We start from the raw sequence: 18,923 nt of genomic DNA, 5'->3' as shown, positions 1-18,923 counted from the left end.
AAGCACATGGGACATTGGCAGATAACTTTATCATCATAACATAGATTATCTCTTATCATAGTCGGTTTGGCCGGTCTGATTGCTAGGTAGAAGCTGCTAGAACGTTAGGTCCGCTTAGGTAACCATGATGTCACCCAGTAAGTAGGGCTACAAGAGGTTTAATAGAGGGAACTGTAACTGCCAAGGTCTCATCGTCCCGAAATAGAAAGAAGGAAGACAGGATAGGAGAAAGCCAGTCGTTCCGAGAACGAACCTTATATTTATATAGAATCCACCCCAGGCGGAAATCGAACCCGCGATCCAGCCCTTACAAGGCAGACGCTCTACCCATCAAACTAACCAGGCTGGCTGCTGTTGTCTTTGGCCTCACCCAACCTAAGTGCACCCGGGAAAAGCCAGCAGCTCGCGAATGCCCAGATGGTTACCCATCCGGATACTAACCACGCGCAACGTTGCTCAACTTCAGTGATCCATAGGGAATTGGTGCATTGAACGTGCTTTCACCGCGCCGCAGGCTTATTTTATGAATTGGTCTGTAGGTACTTAGGTAGTTCTGTTATTATAGGTAGGTATTAGTTCCTCCTCCCATGGGTATTAGTGATAGTGAATCAAGCTGATAGATACTGACTGATAACCATTTCCCTACATAATAATATAATAACACTACTGAGCTCACTGTAACACGGTTATTATCTTGATTCGCGGATACGCTGCTGTAAGGCAAGTTGCATAACCTCTCAAATCGAATAGGAACCTATCATCCATGTAACCGATCGATTAATGGTATCCATGACAACAGGTTTATTTATAACACATTCTAGTACCTGGTGGTCCTGGTGTGTTTCGTAACATGCACCATGTGATGGGGGGAATCTTTTGTTACATATTATGGCTTGGCGATTAGATTGGTTGCCATGGTTACTGATTATGTATTGTCTGTGATGATTGTTATCATATGTTGATAGGTATGTATGTCAGGAAAACACTGTGGAATACTGACTGCTATCTACACTATTGTGGTGGTGCTATCTGCCAAGTAATTCTTCAGGTACGACGAGATCTATCTCCTCTCTTAACAAACACTACAAAACCACAAACAGTTTTCTCGATTCACTTTCCTCAGTTTCAAATTCCATTAATATCAATCGGCGCGGCGGGATTCGCTAATTATTCAGAATCCACGACAGTGAAAAAGAAAGCTCCTTTTTGTGTTTAACCTAACCCTATAATAACACTGGTCACTGCTCATTTGTGACAGCTCCTTTAGCAATTTCCATTGACGTGACTTCTGACCAAGTACCCTTCCCTCTTCTGTCCCCAGTGACTTGGCCGCGGACAACGACATTTCTCCTTTAGCAATTTCCATTGACGTGACTTCTGACCAAGTGCCCTTCCCTCTTCTGTCCCCAGTGACTTGGCCGCGGACAACGACATTCACCTGGTGAAGGCTGACTGTTCCTCGCACTACTCCGCCAAGGCGATGGCTAGGCTAGGCTTCTCCTGCATCTACAGCATGAGCTATGAGGACTACACAGGATCAGACAACAAGCCGGTGTTCAGCCCGCCTGCGCCACACCATGGAGCTGAGACTTACGTTCTGGATGTCAAACGGTTCTTGGAGCAGAGACCGAACATTCTGTCCGCTTGAATACCGACCTGGCCTGCCCGCTGGTTATGCTTAGACCGTCTCATAGATTAGATTTTTAAACTGTTGTATTTAAATAAATTTTGTTACAATGGTTGGTGTATACATAAATGAGACTTACGTTCTGGATGTCAAACGGTTCTTGGAGCAGAGACCGAACATTCTGTCCGCTTGAATACCGACCTGGCCTGCCCGCTGGTCATGCTTAGAGCGTCTCATAGATTATGTCAGATTAGATTAGATTTTTAAATTGTTGTATTTAAATAAATTTTGTTACAATGGTTGGTGTATACAATTATGTCAGATTAGATTAGATTTTTAAATTGTTGTATTTAAATAAATTTTGTTACAATGGTTGGTGTATACATAAATGCCTAACTGTGACCTACATTAGAGATTCACATTTTTGGTAAACCTACCTGCACATATTGCTTGGAACAAATAAATTTGAAATTTGCCAAAGTACTTGAAACAATTGGAGAGAAAAACAACCAGCTTGTTTGATTTTTTCCCACCTTTTTCTAGAGATTCGCCTTTGAGTGGCATTGTTCTAGAGTTCTAGACCTTTATTCCTCCAGAGAAAAAAAGAGCTCTGAGTTTCAGTGCTCCTATGTAAAAGTATACATTGCTAGGTTCTACCTTTACGAAAAATTACGAAAAATTCGCTTCTCGGCCTTTAGGCTAAGATCAAAGTGTAGTATCTGTTCTTATGAGCTTAATATCTGACCGTCTGATACATCGCGATCTCACTAAGTCAAGTAAGCGCAACTGATCTATTATAGTAAACATTATGCTACATGGATAGGTACACATATTTTCTTATTCAAGTACCTACCCACCTAATACCTAGGAACCTGGATAGGTACCTACTTCTCATAACTACTGTCTACAGTTAGATTATTTATAGTACCTAACTACCTTTGTATTAGATTCAGGCATAGGTACTTACTTTTACTAATTTAGGTTGGTAGGTACCTACATTTCTAATTTCCTACTGTACCTACTGTGTGAACCACGGAATAATAAAATAATTGTAAACTTGAAATTATTTTTCTCATGCCAAGAAAGCTCCGTTAACAAAGAAGTAGGTTGGCAACCTGGTTTCTAATAGAATATACATACTTATAAATCTTATAATAATATAATGATCTGCTAATTATGAGGATATACACTTCACCACGTGAGATTAACCTATAAGGTAACTAAGCTGGTGACCTCGGTATACCTATAGTAGCAAAATCCTGTGTTAATAGTATTTTTCTCATGCCAAGAAAGCTCCGTTAACAAAGAAGTAGGTTGGCAACCTAGTTTCTATGTAGAATATACATAGGTATCTACCTACTTATAATATAATGATCTGCTAATTATGAGGATATACACTTCACCACGTGAGATTAACCTACGATATAAGGTAACTAAGCTGGCGACCTCGGCTTAACTAGTAGCAAAATCCTGTGTTAATAGATTATATATTTATATTTACATAACATGATTCTGGTATGTACCTAGATATAGTTGAAAGAATGTCCCTGAATCTCCTGGTGATCATAAAAATTCATTCTTATCCATATGCATTTACCATGAGTTGGGGGGGAGAGAGGGGTGGATCCTACTAAACTAAAATATGCACAGCAGATCTTTCAGTCTCCTCTCATTATTAGGAATTTGGTAAATTGACACATCCACTAATCAGTTTTTACTCTCACTCTCTCCTCCCTGTTGTTTCTACTGACTGTAAGATAGGTATGCGCTAATCGCTATAATAAGAATTATCCATGGATATGATTAGTCGATTAGACTGAGATTATCCAGCCTAGTTAGTAGTTATATCTAGGTACCTAAGCATGTACTAAAATAATGGAGGAGTTGCAATTGGGAAAATATTAATATTAATAAAAGGTCGATTCTTACGTAAAAAGTTGTGAAAAATCCAAATCTGAGGTCAAAACTCGGAAAAAGTAACTTTAAAAGGTCGAAATTTCAATTCTTAATTGCCGTTCTAATCTCTATTTAGATTCAGGCATAGGTACTTATATACTTTCACTAATTTAGGTTGGTAGGTACCTACCTACATTTCTAATTTCCTACTGTACCTACTGTGTGAACCACGGAATAATAAAATAATTGTAAACTTGATATTATTTTTCTCATGCCAAGAAAGCTCCGTTAACAAAGAAGTAGGTTGGCAACCTGAAAAAAAAAAAAAAAAAAAAAAATGTTCTCAGAGTTGTACCTATTTCTTTCGGTTCAATTTTAGTCCAACGTCTGACAACTCCCGAAGTTGCTCAACTCAAGTGCTCCTGCGGGAAATGGTCCATTCAATGACATAGTACCGTAAACTGGCGATACTTTGGTCCACTTAGATTTAAAAAGGAAAAACTCCTGGTAATGAACTAAAGTGGTTTTTTGCTAACCTAGTTAGCTTGGAGGGTAAGCGCTAGGTCGCGGGTTCGATTCCCACCCGGGGCGGATTTTGTCCTGAACGGATAAGGTTTGTTCTATGAACGGCTAGTTTTCTCCTAGCCTGTCTTCCTTCTCTCTTCGCTTTCGGGACGATAAGACCTTAGCAGTTACAGTTCCCTCTATTAAACCTCTAAAAAAGTTCAACTTTCGAAGTTGCTTAAATAACCCACAGTGAATTGGTTGGTTCATTGGCCCTAGAATCAAATAACGTAAATAGGAATTACAATTAAAGACACCAATTATTACAAAGAAAACAACAAATGATTTTTTTTCTTTATTTAATAATATAATGATAAATAATAAATTAATTTAAATAACAAACAAAAAATAATCTATGTACACACACTCATATAAACCTATTTTTTAAATACATGGATAAAATTAAAATTTATTTAAATTCACGAAAAAAGAAGGTAATTAACATATAAATCTCTAAATAACTTGGATTTTTATTACAGAAACTCACTCTTTAGTTCCACAATTTTTTTTTTCAATTTTTGTTCCAAAATTAACCCCGCAAAAATCGCTCCATAACATAAAAAAAACTAAAAAAAAAAAATAATCGATGATAATGCCGTTTCGCCATCTGGCGTTCCCAAATGCACAATACTCGAAATTCTCATATTTTCTGTTTTTTTTAACGATTTATCGTCTCTGTATTACTGCAAAGGTCTTTTAGTGATTTCTCCAGCCCCCTCTTTTTAGAGTTTGATAGGGGAACCTGTAAGTGACGGTAGTCTTTCGTCAAATAGAAGACAGGATGAAACCGGTCTATCTTTCAGTTGAGTACCGACTTCAAGAACTGACGTCTAACAGAGTGGAATATCAGAGGTCCGGAGTCACGTCGTGTGATACCGTCATTACGACAGACATATGTTTATGCATAATTCATATAAGTACATCCTATCTTGTACATCAGTATCCTAATACTATGTTACATGAGAAGTACCTATTAGAATCAGAAAATACTATAAGAGGCTCGACGTACAAGAATAGTAATAACCGCGGAGCACCATCCTGAGATTACAGGTGAGACGCCTGACTCACACTAGAAGCGTATCATCGTAACTTGAGTCGCGGCAACCCTGATGCATTTCACGCTGAGGTAACACGTCGCTAGTAGCAAATCGCAAAGATGCTAACGTTGTTTGAGCAGTTGTAAAGAACGAGTTTAGAATTCCAAGAGTACCGTCTGCCTCACGAGATAATGTCCGCTACTTAAAGTTTGGAAACAAGTAAGCTAGTTCTAGTCTCTGGACAGCTTATAATTCTATCTAATATCTTATCTACTTGTACCAATTGTGCCCTATGTACGAGATAGTCGTACATTAGCACTCGTATTCTAATTTCATATTTTAATCATATAAATGCATAATTTCTTCCTTACGTATAGGAAAAAAAAAGATCCTATAGGAAGGGAAGTAATGTAATCGGGTCAAATTTTCGATGGTCAGTTTTTAGTGCCAAGACACGTTTTGAGGTCCCTAGAGCCTAAATCCGAAGTTTCAGCCATTGGTCCGTGTGTGTGTCTGTCTGTAAACAAAATATCTCGAGAACGGTAAGAGCTAGAGACTTGAAATTTGGTATGTAGCTGTCAAATGTGACAAGGATGCGACACGAAACTTTTGGTTAAGACCGGTGCAACGGTTGGCGGCATTTTACCGCTTTTTGGCGGTTTTCGGTGTAATTTAACAATATAGCGGGAACGGTACGAGCTAGAGACTTGAAATTTGGTATGTAGTTCACAAATGTGACAAGGATGCAACTCAAAAACGGTTGGTTGAGATAGGTGCTGCTGTTGGCGGTATTTTGACCACTTTTTGGCGGTTTTTGACCGTTTTTTGGCGGTTTTCAGCTATACCGACTAAACGGTTAGAGATATTGTAAAAGTTTGGCTATAAGAACAAGAATCATTCAATAGGAAGAGGAAAGTCGTGTGATGTTCACACCAGATTTTTTTTTCATGAGTGTTTCACCAGTTTTTATCTCGCAGTAATGAAACCAATTGTTGCATTAGACTCGTGTGGTCTGTGTAGCATGCCTCTCATCAGATATGGGCGAGAAGAGACACAATACTTCCCATTTAGGCTGGGTGAGGTTAAAGTGAGGGTAGTTTGTCGTCGAATAAAAGGAGGGTAAAACCCCGGTTTTAAACTTTAGCAGTTATACAGGGACGTTAAAAACTGGAACGTGAACGGATAGTGGAAATCGGGCATGTCCGCCAATTACGCTCAGATGGTCTGACAGACCCAGGCCTCAAGCTTTTTCCGTCACACACATTCTGACGGTCTACAGAGGGTATTTCAGACGGTCTGACAGACCTAGGTTAACCATGATGTCACCCAGTAAGTAGGGCTACAAGAGGTTTAATAGAGGGAACTGTAACTGCCAAGGTCTCATCGTCCCGAAATAGAAGAAAGAAGGAAGACAGGATAGGAGAAAGCCAGCCGTTCCAAGAACGAACCTTATATATAGAATCCACCCCAGGCGGAAATCGAAGCCGCGACCCAGCCCTTACAAGACAGACGCTCTACCCATCAAACTAACCAGACTGGCTGCTGTAGTCTTAAGTGATAGGGGTCTTACCCTAAGTGCACCCGGGAAAAGCCAGCAGCTCGCGAATGCCCAGATGGTCATAATGTTAGGGAAAAATATTCTATTGATTCTATTTAATTTCCAATCTTAGGTGACTTCTAGGAGTTCCAGGTAGAAATCTGACACTGAAAAAATTCCTAGCTTGGTTTGACGCGAAATTTTCACGGTTTTCACTTTTCGCTTTCAAGTTAGAGGTTTTCCCTTGGACGCCCAGAATTCAGATGGTCACCCATCCGGATACTAACCACGCGCAACGTTGCTCAACTTCAGTGATCCATAGGGAATTGGTGCATTGAACGTGCTTTCGCCGCGCCGCAGGCTTCTTTTATGAATTGGTCTGTAGGTACTTAGGTAGTTCGTAGTTCTGTTATTATAGGTAGGTATTAGTTCCTTCTCCCATGGGTATTAGTGATAGTGAATCAAGCTGATAGATACTGACTGATAACCATTTCCCTGCATAATAAGATAATAACACTACGGTTATTATCTTGATTCGCGGATACGCTGCTGTAAGGCAAGTTGCATAACCTCTCAAATCGAATAGGAACCTATCATCCATGTAACCAACCGATCGATTAATGGTATCCATGACAACAGGTTTATTTATAACACATTCTAGTACCTGGTGTGTTTCGTAACATGCACCATGTGATGGGGGGAATCTTTTGTTACATATTATGGCTTGGCGATTAGATTGGTTGCCATGGTTACTGATTATGTATTGTCTGTGATGATTGTTATCATGTGTTGATAGGTAGGTATGTATGTCAGGAAAACACTGTGGAATACTGACTACTATCAACACTATCCTGATTATGTATTGTCTGTGATGATTGTTATCATATGTTGATAGGTATGTATGTCAGGAAAACACTGTGGAATACTGACTGCTATCTAGGTACACTATCCAGTTTCCTAGTCTCATCGTGATAATGATAGACACTTCTACCTGGATCTGTATTTTGCAATGTGGTGAGAGTTTCCTCAAAGCATACAGGTTGTGGTTTAGGTTTTCCACGGTTTTCAATTCTTGGTTTTCCTCGATCTACTTTCTTCCAGTCCATTTAGGGATCTAGTTCATCTAGAATTCTTAGATCCTGTTTCTTGCGTCGGTTTTCAATTCTTGGTTTTCCTCGATCTACTTTCTTCCAGTCCATTTAGGGATCTAGTTCATCTAGTATTCTTAGATCCTGTTTCTGGCGGTGGAATAGAAACTAGTTCTTGTTGAGGTGTCCTCATGAGGCTGAGACACCCGTCAATGGCGCACGTTACTTAACTCCAGTGAACGTGCTAACAGTAGATGGCTGGTTCATCGGAATATGAGAAAAATGTTTTTCCCGCCTATTTTCTATCTCCTCATATTAACCCTTCATTCCCCTCTCTCTTGTTCCAGGTATCGAGTCAAGGTCCTACCCCTCTTAGTCTGCAACGTCTGGCTGTTTGTCTTCAGTCCGTCATTCAACTCCTGGAATGTCCTGTCTGTCTGGAGAACATCTCTCTTCTCCCATGGGTATTAGTGATAGTGAATCAAGCTGATAGATACTGACTGATAACCATTTCCCTGCATAATAAGATAATAACACTACTGAGCTCACTGTAACACGGTTATTATCTTGATTCGCGGATACGCTGCTGTAAGGCAAGTTGCATAACCTCTCAAATCGAATAGGAAACCTATCATCCATGCAACCGATCGATTAATGGTATCCATGACAACAGGTTTATTTATAACACATTCTAGTACCTGGCGTGTTTCGTAACATACACCATGTGATGGGGGGAATCTTTTGTTACATATTATGGCTTGGCGATTAGATTGGTTGCCATGGTTACTGATTATGTATTGTCTGTGATGATTGTTATCATGTGTTGATAGGTATGTATGTCAGGAAAACACTGTGGAATACTGACTGCACGTACATAGATCAAAATGCTATCTACACTATTTAGTTTCCTAGTCTCATCGTGATAATGATAGACACTTCTACCTGTGGATCTGTATTTTGCAATGTGGTGAGAGTTTCCTCAAAGCATACAAGATAATGATAGACACTTCTACCTGGATCTGTATTTTGCAATGTGGTGAGAGTTTCCTCAAAGCATACAGGTTGTGGTTTAGGTTTTCCTCGATCTACTTTCTTCCAGTCCATTTAGGGATCTAGTTCATCTAGAATTCTTAGATCCTGTTTCTTGCGCCGGTTTTCAATTCTTGGTTTTCCTCGATCTACTTTCTTCCAGTCCATTTAGGGATCTAGTTCATCTAGTATTCTTAGATCCTGTTTCTTGCGTTGGAATAGAAACTAGTTCTTGAGGTGTCCTCATGAGGCTGAGACACCCGTCAATCACGCACGTTACTTAACTCCAGTGAACGTGCTAACAGTAGATGGCTGGTCTTGTTGAGGTGTCCTCATGAGGCTGAGACACCCGTCAATCGCGCACGTTACTTAACTCCAGTGAACGTGCTAACAGTAGATGGCTGATCTTGTTGAGGTGTCCTCATGAGGCTGAGACACCCGTCAATCGCGCACGTTACTTAACTCCAGTGAACGTGCTAACAGTAGATGGCTGGTTCATCAGAAAATGAGAAAAATGTTTTTCCCGCCTATTTTCTATCTCCACATATTAACCCTTCATTCCCCTCTCTCTTGTTCCAGGTATCAAGTCAAGGTCCTACCCCTCTTAGTCTGCAACGTCTGGCTGTTTGTCTTCAGTCCGTCATTCAACTCCTAGAATGTCCTGTCTGTCTGGAGAACATCTCCCCTCCTGTTACACAATGTTACAATGGTCATCTCATCTGTAGTCACTGCCGTTCCCGCTCTGAGAAATGTCCTATCTGTCGCGTTACGCTTGGGAACAAAGGTCGCTGCCTCCTCGCTGATAAACTACATACGTTACTCACCAATACCTTTACTAAAACTAAACCTAGCAAGCTGAAGACTATCTGTAAAACGAATAATAATACAACCTGTGTGAAACCTCCTGTACAACTCAAGTCTCGACTCAAATCTACCTCACTGGAGACACTCAAACTAAACCTAGCAAGCTGAAGACTATCTGTAAAACGAATAATACAACCTGTGTGAAACCTCCTGTACAACTCAAGTCTCGACTCAAGTCTACCTCACTGGAGACACTCATGATGCAAGATCTTCCTATAGAGAAGATCGATGCAGAATCTACAGAGTTAGATAAATCATCTGCCCAGGATGTTACATCAGGACGGAGACACTCATGATACAAGATCTTCCTATAGAGAAGATAGATGCAGAATCTACAGAGCTAGATAAATCATCTGCCCAGGATGTTACACCAGGAGAGGAACCCGCCTACTATTGTCCTTATGGTAAAACATGCGGTAGTTTATTCCGCAAGTCAGAGCTAGGGGCTCATATTCGTCATGGACACTCAGGTCAGAAGATGTGTGGAAGGGGGAGAGAGAGAGAGAGAGAGAGAGAGAGAGAGAGAGAGAGAGAGAATAGTGAAATCAGAAATTGTTCAGTAGGTAGTGGTAGTAAGTAATAATAGTGACAAATCATTGAATGAGTCAACATGAGGCAACCATCAGAACAATGAACCTAAAGGGAAAGTGTGGAAAACGGTCAAATCATTAAAGAGATAGCTAGTGAGTATTAGACTATACCTAAGCATGAAGGAATAGGTAGGTAGGTATATCTAGGTACCTAAGCATGTACTATTAAAATAATGGAGGAGTTGCAATTGGGAAAATATTAATATTAATAAAAGGTCCATTCTTACGTAAAAAGTTGTGAAAAATCCAAATCTGAGGTCAAAACTCGGAATGAAGGAATAGGTAGGTAGGTATATCTAGGTACCTAAGCATGTACTATTAAAATAATGGAGGAGTTGCAATTGGGAAAATATTAATAATTAATAAAAGGTCGATTCTTACGTAAAAAGTTGTGAAAAATCCAAATCTGAGGTCAAAACTCGGAAAAAAGTAACTTTAAAAAGGTCAAAAATTCAATTTTTAATTGCCGTTCTAATGAAAAAGTTCGAAAAGTTGTGACGTCAGATTTCACGTCAAAATGCGTAGAAACGCCAGAAAGGTTGGTAGGTACCTACATTTCTAATTTCCTACTGTACCTAGGAAAAAAGGTCAAAAATTCAATTTTTAATTGCCGTTCTAATGAAAAAGTTCGAAAAGTTGTGACGTCAGATTTCACGTCAAAATGCGCAGAAACGCTTGCGCACAAACAAACGACTCGTCATGGACACTCAGGTCCTTTGGTTCAATTCCATTCCAAGTCAGGTAAAGTCCAGGTTCATCTTCCTATCCTGGACCTTGTGTGTGTCGTCATGGACACTCAGGTCCTTTGGTTCAATTCCATTCCAAGTCAGGTAAAGTCCAGGTTCATCTTCCTATCCTGGACCTCGTGTGTATCTATACCATGGGGTTCACATTCTATCTGCATATCACCAAGCATCTTACATCAGGACATAACACAATGTGGCTGTGGATGGAAGCAGAACCTAGGGTGGCGACTCAGTTCAGGTTCAAGTTCTCTATCAACTCATTTGTTCTCAATGGTAATGTGTTCTCATTGTCCACACGACGTCAAGATATACTAGGACTCAGATCACAGGAGTGTGTTAAACTATCTGATGATATTCTGGATAATAATACGAGCTGCCACATTGAAATAACTAGGAGTGTAGGTGTAACAGTGTAAGTGCGGGTCCACAACAAAAGGACCATAAACCCTCGCACTAGTGTGTGTCCACAGCGGAGCCTGGAACCTCCTGACTAGGATAACACGTACTGCTGTCTATTCCTTGGAGTTGAAATCCTAGTGAAAAGGGCCCTCGCACTAGTGTGTGTCCACAGCGGAGCCTGGAACCTCCTGACTAGGATAACACGTACTGCTGTCTATTCCTTGGAGTTGAAATCTAGACATGAAAGCTTGATATGACTTCAACAGTTGATGGATCGCTTCCCATGTGGAAAGAGAATAAAATTACACTGCCTTCCTTTTCCGGATAAGGCTGCTAGTAAATTCAAATATCAGTAGGTAATTTCACTTAGGACACTTGGGTAGTAAGTAGATACCAGATACCTACACTCTGTTAATAATTCTTGTGATAGGCACGTTAGATTCTCACATTAGCTTGCAATATTCCTGTAATTATCTGGTAGGTATTGTACCAATGTATCTAGTTAATACCTCTGTAACCCCTGTATTGTATCTTTACTGCTGAATAAATTACATTTCAACTGCCAGTCATAACTAATTAAAAGAGAAAAATATTTATACATTTTCCCGTGTTTTAATTTTATGCTATGGTTGTTTTTAATCAGGTCTAATTCAACTTATCTGTTTAGGATAAAATCCGTCCCGGGCGGGAATCGAACCCACGACCTAGGCATGAAACTGAAATACAAAGTTAAGAAACCAACAAAAACCAAGTATGTTCATTTTATTAAAATTTCCATTTATTTATTTTTCTGACGAAATTGAAATGAATTAACCTAGGAGATAAAAAATAAATAAAATCTGAAAAGGAAAATAATAATGTAGACACACATACACACGGAATCTTGAAATGAATTAACCTAGGAGATAAAAAATAAATAAAATCTGAAAAGGAAAATAATAATGTAGACACACATACACACGGAATCAAAAACCAAAACTATATGAACATTGGACTTATAAAATAAAGAGAGTTGCCATAGGAAATGTAAAAACATTATGGGGTTAAAACCTAACTTTCAAATACCTATTTGAGTTATTTTGTTGAATAGAAAAAATAAAATAAAAATGTACGTACATTTGCTATGGCCACTGGTCTATACGACTAAACATAGAGAAGAAATATTACAATGAGAAAGAAGGAAAGAAAAAAGAAGAAGGTAGTAAAGGTATCTAATGTTAAAATACATAAATATTATTATTTATGAACACAGAAATAATTAAAAACATAGAGAAGAAATATTACAATGAGAAAGAAGGAAAGAAAAAAGAAGAAGGTAGTAAAGGTATCTAATGTTAAAATACATAAATAATATTATTTATGAACACAGAAATAATTGAGAGAGACATTTCAGCTACTGGAAGAAGAAACTGAAAGGGGAAAAAGACCACAGAATAACTGGACTATATTTTGAACCACTTGAACACTTAGCTCTCTCTTCCTTAATTATTTGAACTAAAATAAAATTAATGAGTCTAAGTTATCATAAATTTATTAACAGTCGTTTCTATTACTATCATTCTAAAATTTCGTTCAGTCTTCTTTTCTGGCAGTAAAAAAATAATTAATTCTAATTTTCATTTTTGTTAGTTTTTATTATATATTCATTATCTTTTTTCCATTGGATTATTTACCATTTTTTAGTTGAAATTCTTGGTTGACCTAAAAGACGACTCGAAGAAATCATCTGTCTAATTTCAAGTTTAAAAGTTTATTGTAAACCTACAATCAATTCAGAAGTTTATTTAAAAGTGAAGATTTTATTCAGCCTAATAAAAATAAATCAATAAAATCTTCACCTCTTGACTGAACTCAATATTAAAAGCGCATTCTAAATAATTCATAAGTGAGATAGGTAATGTTTCCTAATAAAATTCAAAGTTGCTAAAATAAATCCAAGCTTCTTTTTCATGAGAATAATAATTATTGAACTCATTCAGATAAATAATTTATTGTAACATTACTAAAATATAGAATTTCTTTTAGTCCTACTTACAAACTAGAGGGGAAGTACACTTTCTGATATAATAGAATACCAACAAGAAACTTCACATTATGTACAAGAGGAATTTCAGATAAATTTTATAAAAATCAAAACAAAACAGAGAAAACACAAATTGTACAAAAATAATAAATTTGAAGAAATGTACATGAAACCCAACAGGTATTTACAATATTTGTTTATTTTTTTGTTTTACTATATCAATTCATACTTTAGCTGACTTTCGCCAATTTGAACAATCAACACAAATGGAACTCTTTTCTTCTTTCAACTATGAAAAAGGTTAAACAAGAAAATTAATTTCCCAAAACAAAATAATAATAAAAAAAAAAACTAGATCTAAAACGAACGAAAATAAAATCTCTCCCAATGGAAATCACAAACCCTTACAAAAAATAACAGTTAATTCCTGTGACAACAAAGATTGTTCTAATATGATTATTGAAAACATTGCACTATTCAATATAGAATACATCACAGTATTGTATCAATTCATACTTTAGCTGACTTTCGCCAATTTGAACAATCAACACAAATGGAACTCTTTTCTTCTTTCAACTATGAAAAAGGTTAAACAAGAAAATTAATTTCCCAAAACAAAATAATAATAAAAAAAACTAGATCTAAAACGAACGAAAATAAAATCTCTCCCAATGGAAATCACAAACCCTTACAAAAAATAACAGTTAATTCCTGTGACAACAAATGTACAAGAGGAATTTCAGATAAATTTTATAAAAATCAAAACAAAACAGAGAAAACACAAATTGTACAAAAATAATAAATTTGAAGAAGTGTACATGAAACCCAACAGGTATTTACAATATTTATTTTTTCGTTTTACTATATCAATTCATACTTTAGCTGACTTTCGCCAATTTGAACAATCAACACAAATGGAACTCTTTTCTTCTTTCAACTATGAAAAAGGTTAAGCAAGAAAATTAATTTCCCAAAACAAAAATAATAAAAAAAAACTAGATCTAAAACGAACGAAAATAAAATCTCTCCCAATGGAAGTCACAAACCCTTACAAAAAACAGTTAATTCCTGTGACAACAGAGGTTGTTCTAATATGATTATTGAAAACATTGCACTATTCAATATATGTCCACACGACGTCAAGATATACTAGGACTCAGATCACAGGAGTGTGTTAAACTATCTGATGATATTCTGGATAATAATACGAGCTGTCACATTGAAATAACTAGGAGTGTAGGTGTAACAGTGTAAGTGCGGGTCCACAACAAAAGGACCATATACCATGCACCATCAACCCCCGCATTAGTGTGTCCACAGCAGAGCCTGGAACCTCCTGACTAGGATAACACGTACTGCTGTCTATTCCTTGGAGTTGAAATCCTAGTGAAAAGGGGGCTAGACATGAAAGCTTGATATGACTTCAACAGTTATTGGATTGCTTCCCTTATGGAAAGAGTATAAATTACACTGCCTTCCTTTTCCGGATAAGGCTGCTAGTAAATTAACCTAGATATAGTTGAAAGAATGTCCCTGAATCTCCTGGTGATCATAAAAATTCATTCTTATCCATATGCATTTACCATGAGTTGGGGGAGAGAGGGGTGGATCCTACTAAATTAAAATATGCACAGCAGATCTTTCAGTCTCCTCTCATTATTAGGAATTTGGTATATTGACACATCCACTAATCAGTTTTCACTCTCTCTCTCCTCCCTGTTGTTCCTTCTGACTGTAAGATAGGTATGCGCTAATCGCTATAATAAGAATTATCGATGGATATGATTAGTCGATTAGACTGAGATTATCCAGCCTAGTTATAGTTGCCTTCCTTTTTCCGGATAAGGCTGCTAGTAAATTCAAATATCAGTAGGTAATTTCACTTAGGACACTTGGGTAGTAAGTAGATACCTACACTCTGTTAATAATTCTTGTGATAGGCACGTTAGATTCTCACATTAGCTTGCAATATTCCTGTAATTATCTGGTAGGTATTGTACCAATGTATCTAGTTATAGTCTGATAATACCTCTGTATTGTATCTTTACTGCTGAATAAATTACATTTCAACTGCCAGTCATAACTAATTAAAAGAGAAAAAATATTTATACATTTTCCCGTGTTTTAATTTTATGCTATGGTTGTTTTTAATCAGGTCCGTCTATTACAACTAACCCCCCCTGTTCCGATATCTGCTACATATTGAGGTTGGTTAACTCAAAAATTATGCTCAAAAGAAGATATAGTAACTTTTATATGCTACAACAGAAAACAAAAAGTTTGGTGGGGTAACTGTACCAACGTCCCGGAACAGGATAAGAGCAAAACCAGCCGTTCCGAGAACGAACCTTATCTGTTTAGGATACGTTCCGAGAACGAACCTTATCCGTTTAGGATAAAATCCGCCCCGGGCGGGAATTGAACCCGCGACCTAGCGCTTACTCTCCAAGCTAATCAGGCTGGCAATATGTCTCTTTTTAGAGCTCTAGAGGCTATAACAACGGTACTAGAGGTAAGATGAATTGTTTGCTAAAGTCTCCTATCAGATTGAGATCCAAGTCAGCTGAAATAGAACATGAGACATTGGAATAAGATGAAATATCCAGGGGAAATACACACAAAACAGCCCAAACACCCAGTATTTTCATTTTTCTTCTTCTTTTTTCCAAGAGGTTTGACAGAGTGAACGGAACTGTAACTGCTAAGGTGTTATCGTCCCGAAATCGAATAGAGAAGAAGGATAGGATAGGACAAAGTCAGCCGTTCCGAGAACGAACCTTATCCGTCCAGGATAAAATCCGCCCCGGGCGGGAATTGAACCCGCGACCTAGCGCTTACTCTCCAAGCTAGTCAGGCTGGCAATATGTCTCTTTTTAGAGCTCTAGAGGCTATAACAATATTGAGATCCAAGTCAGCTGAAATAGAACATGAGACATTGGAATTAGATGAAATATCCAAGGGAAATACACACAAAACAGCCCAAACAACCAGTATTTTCATTTTCTTCTTCCTTTTTCCAAGAGGTTTGAAAGAGTGAACGGAACTGTAACTAACTGCTAAGGTGTTATCGTCCCGAAATCGAATAGAGAAGAAGGATAGGATAGGAGAAAGTCAGCCGTTCCGAGAACGAACCTTATCCGTTTAGGATAAAATCCGCCCCGGGCGGGAATTGAACCCGCGACCTAGCGCTTACTCTCCAAGCTAGTCAGACTGGCAATATGTCTCTTTTTAGTACAATAGTCCTGACAACAGAGATTGTTCTAATATGATTATTGAAAACATTGCACTATTCAATATAGAATACATCACAGTATTGTGAATGAAGATTGAGAGAGTAGAATAATATGTCGACAGGAGAAGTTACCATTCCGCAGGATTTGAACTTACAACATTGAGATTGTCAAGGAGATAAAATTATAAATATAAATGTAAAACCAGAATCACAGGAAAGAGGATAAAGGCAACATCTTCAGAGTTTTGCTCCGAAAAATCTTTGACTCAGCTAAAAATATACGTTTGCGAATGGATTTTTAAATTCTTTTTTGGCATTTGTATCATAACTAGTTCTCATTTGAATTTGATTCTCTTTCTCCATTAGTGAAGCGAACAGAAAATGTAATCTAAATTCAAATTAATACTATAAAAACGAAGTCTTTACTAAACTTTCCCAGAAAATAAAATAGCAGTACATGAGTTTTGCTCCGAAAAATCTTTGACTCAGCTAAAAATATACGTTTGCGAATGGATTTTTAAATTCTTTTTTGGCATTTGTATCATAAATAGTTCTCATTTGAATTTGATTCTCTTTCTCCATTAGTGAAGCGAACAGAAAATGTAATCTAAATTCAAATTAATACTATAAAAACGAAGTCTTTACTAAACTTTCCCAGAAAATAAAATAGCAGTACATTTTTTTTAGTGTTTGGAAATAAAAAAATTGTCTAAGCATAAATTAAAATAATTAAGTAGATTAAAAAAATTGCAACTAAACAAATTTCTATGACAAACAAAATCATGAACAGTGACACTGTGAGATGAAATCTAGGGAAACTTTGTATCCTGAGGATTTTTCCATTGTGAAATGTGTTGGAAACCTTTGGTCTTTTACAGCCGGACTTCCGTTATAATTACGAGTATTAACCTTTGAGTATGATCAAAAAAAAAAAAAAAAAAAAAAAAAAATCGTGTCGTGTATAGTGGGAACACTCATTTAAATTACATTGCCTACAGGACATTCGAGTGGAACACGTGAAAATAATATCCACATTGAATCCGAGTCCAATATAGGAGCAGCTTCTAGTTAATAAAAAGCACACAGTACACTCACCAATTTGCTAGAACTAGAATAGAAATCCATGAATCCCTCATCACTCAGATCGGAGAAGTTGGAGAGGTTCCGACAGAATGAGGAGGTAGGTGAAGATGCCATGGTGAAGTTCGACCTACTAGACTGGGGGGAGAATTCTAACGTGCTGGACCTGCGGGGGGCGAGGCCTGCTGGCTCTGCAAACCTGAGGGCGAAACAGAAGAGTGGTTACAATCGAGATCCAAACAAAAACTAAATTATTGAGAGGAGGGACTCCTTCAGAAGAGCTCTGCAACTTGAGAAAGGAACAACTAAGAAAATGTAATCTAAATTCAAATTAATACTATAAAAACGAAGTCTTTACTAAACTTTCCCAGAAAATAAAATAGCAGTACATTTTTTTAGTGTTTGGAAATAAAAAAATTGTCTAAGCATAAATTAAAATAATTAAGTAGATTAAAAAAATTGCAACTAAACAAATTTCTATGACAAACAAAATCATGAACAGTGACACTGTGAGATGAAATCTAGGGAAACTTTGTATTCTGAGAATTTTTCCATTGTGAAATGTGTTGGAAACTTTTGGTCTTTTACAGCCGGATTTCCGTTATAGTTACTAGTATTAACCTGTGAGTATGATTGAACACTAGGTACATCTGAGTAGTCTCTGTGCATGCTCAGAAGTTAAACAAGTAGGTAATTATGAGGCTCACTACATCTGAGTAGTCTCTGCGCATGCTCAGAAGTTAAACAAGTAGGTAATTATGAGGCTCACTACATCTGAGTAGTCCGGCCTGCAACAAAGAAATATGAGAAACGCTGTTAGTTATTTGAGTGGATAGCCGAATACATTGAATACAGATATTATAGATTTTTTTTTCAAGAGTTTTGATAGAGGGAACTGTGACCTCCTATCGTACCGAAAGCACAGAGAAAAGGAAGACAGGGGAGAAGACTAGTAGTTCCGAGAACGAACCCTATCTGTTAAGGACAAAATCTGCCCCGGGCGGGAATCGAACTCGCGACCTTGCGCTTACAAGGCAGACGCGCTACTAACTAGGCTCGCAGATTTAAACAGGAAACCACCTCCATTGGTGGCGTAATGCTCAAGACACTCGCCCGGTAAACAGGAGGACGCGGGTTCAATCCCAGCCGAAGTATGCATTGTTTGTATATTCAACATTGACATTGATAAAAGTTTTCAATAAGTAGGCCAG

The 18,923-nt window shown here is 37.6% G+C and overlaps 1 protein-coding gene, 2 long non-coding RNA genes and 1 pseudogene across 3 annotated transcripts in view; 3 read left to right on the top strand and 1 right to left on the bottom strand.

Annotated features, from left to right (window-relative positions):
• Positions 1-11,519, top strand: part of LOC103505800 — a 28,021-nt gene extending 16,502 nt beyond the window's left edge. The window contains exons 3-6 of the mRNA XM_026821036.1: positions 8,097-8,195; positions 9,457-9,719; positions 9,925-10,112; positions 11,033-11,519. Of these exons, the coding sequence (XP_026676837.1) occupies positions 8,097-8,195; positions 9,457-9,719; positions 9,925-10,112; positions 11,033-11,394 (912 nt within the window). The 3' untranslated portion in view covers positions 11,395-11,519. The remainder of the gene's footprint in view (positions 1-8,096; positions 8,196-9,456; positions 9,720-9,924; positions 10,113-11,032) is intronic.
• On the top strand, positions 2,307-2,518 carry LOC113466001 (annotated as a pseudogene).
• A 614-nt stretch (positions 11,520-12,133) lies between the features above and the next one.
• LOC113465999 lies at positions 12,134-12,644 on the bottom strand. Its single transcript, XR_003390554.1, has 2 exons — positions 12,276-12,644; positions 12,134-12,191 (listed from the first exon to the last, which is right to left on the bottom strand). It is a non-coding gene; the product is annotated as an uncharacterized LOC113465999 (long non-coding RNA).
• Positions 12,645-13,904: 1,260 nt separating this feature from the next.
• Positions 13,905-17,075, top strand: LOC113465998. Its single transcript, XR_003390553.1, has 2 exons — positions 13,905-14,125; positions 16,655-17,075. It is a non-coding gene; the product is annotated as an uncharacterized LOC113465998 (long non-coding RNA).
• The last annotated feature ends 1,848 nt before the right edge of the window (positions 17,076-18,923 follow it).

This window comes from Diaphorina citri, unplaced genomic scaffold (genome assembly GCF_000475195.1).
Source record: "Diaphorina citri unplaced genomic scaffold, Diaci psyllid genome assembly version 1.1 scaffold195, whole genome shotgun sequence".
NCBI lineage: Eukaryota > Metazoa > Arthropoda > Insecta > Hemiptera > Psyllidae > Diaphorina > Diaphorina citri.
The sequence above is the reverse complement of the archived record's forward strand: the minus strand, read 5'-3'. Positions and strand labels throughout refer to the sequence as shown.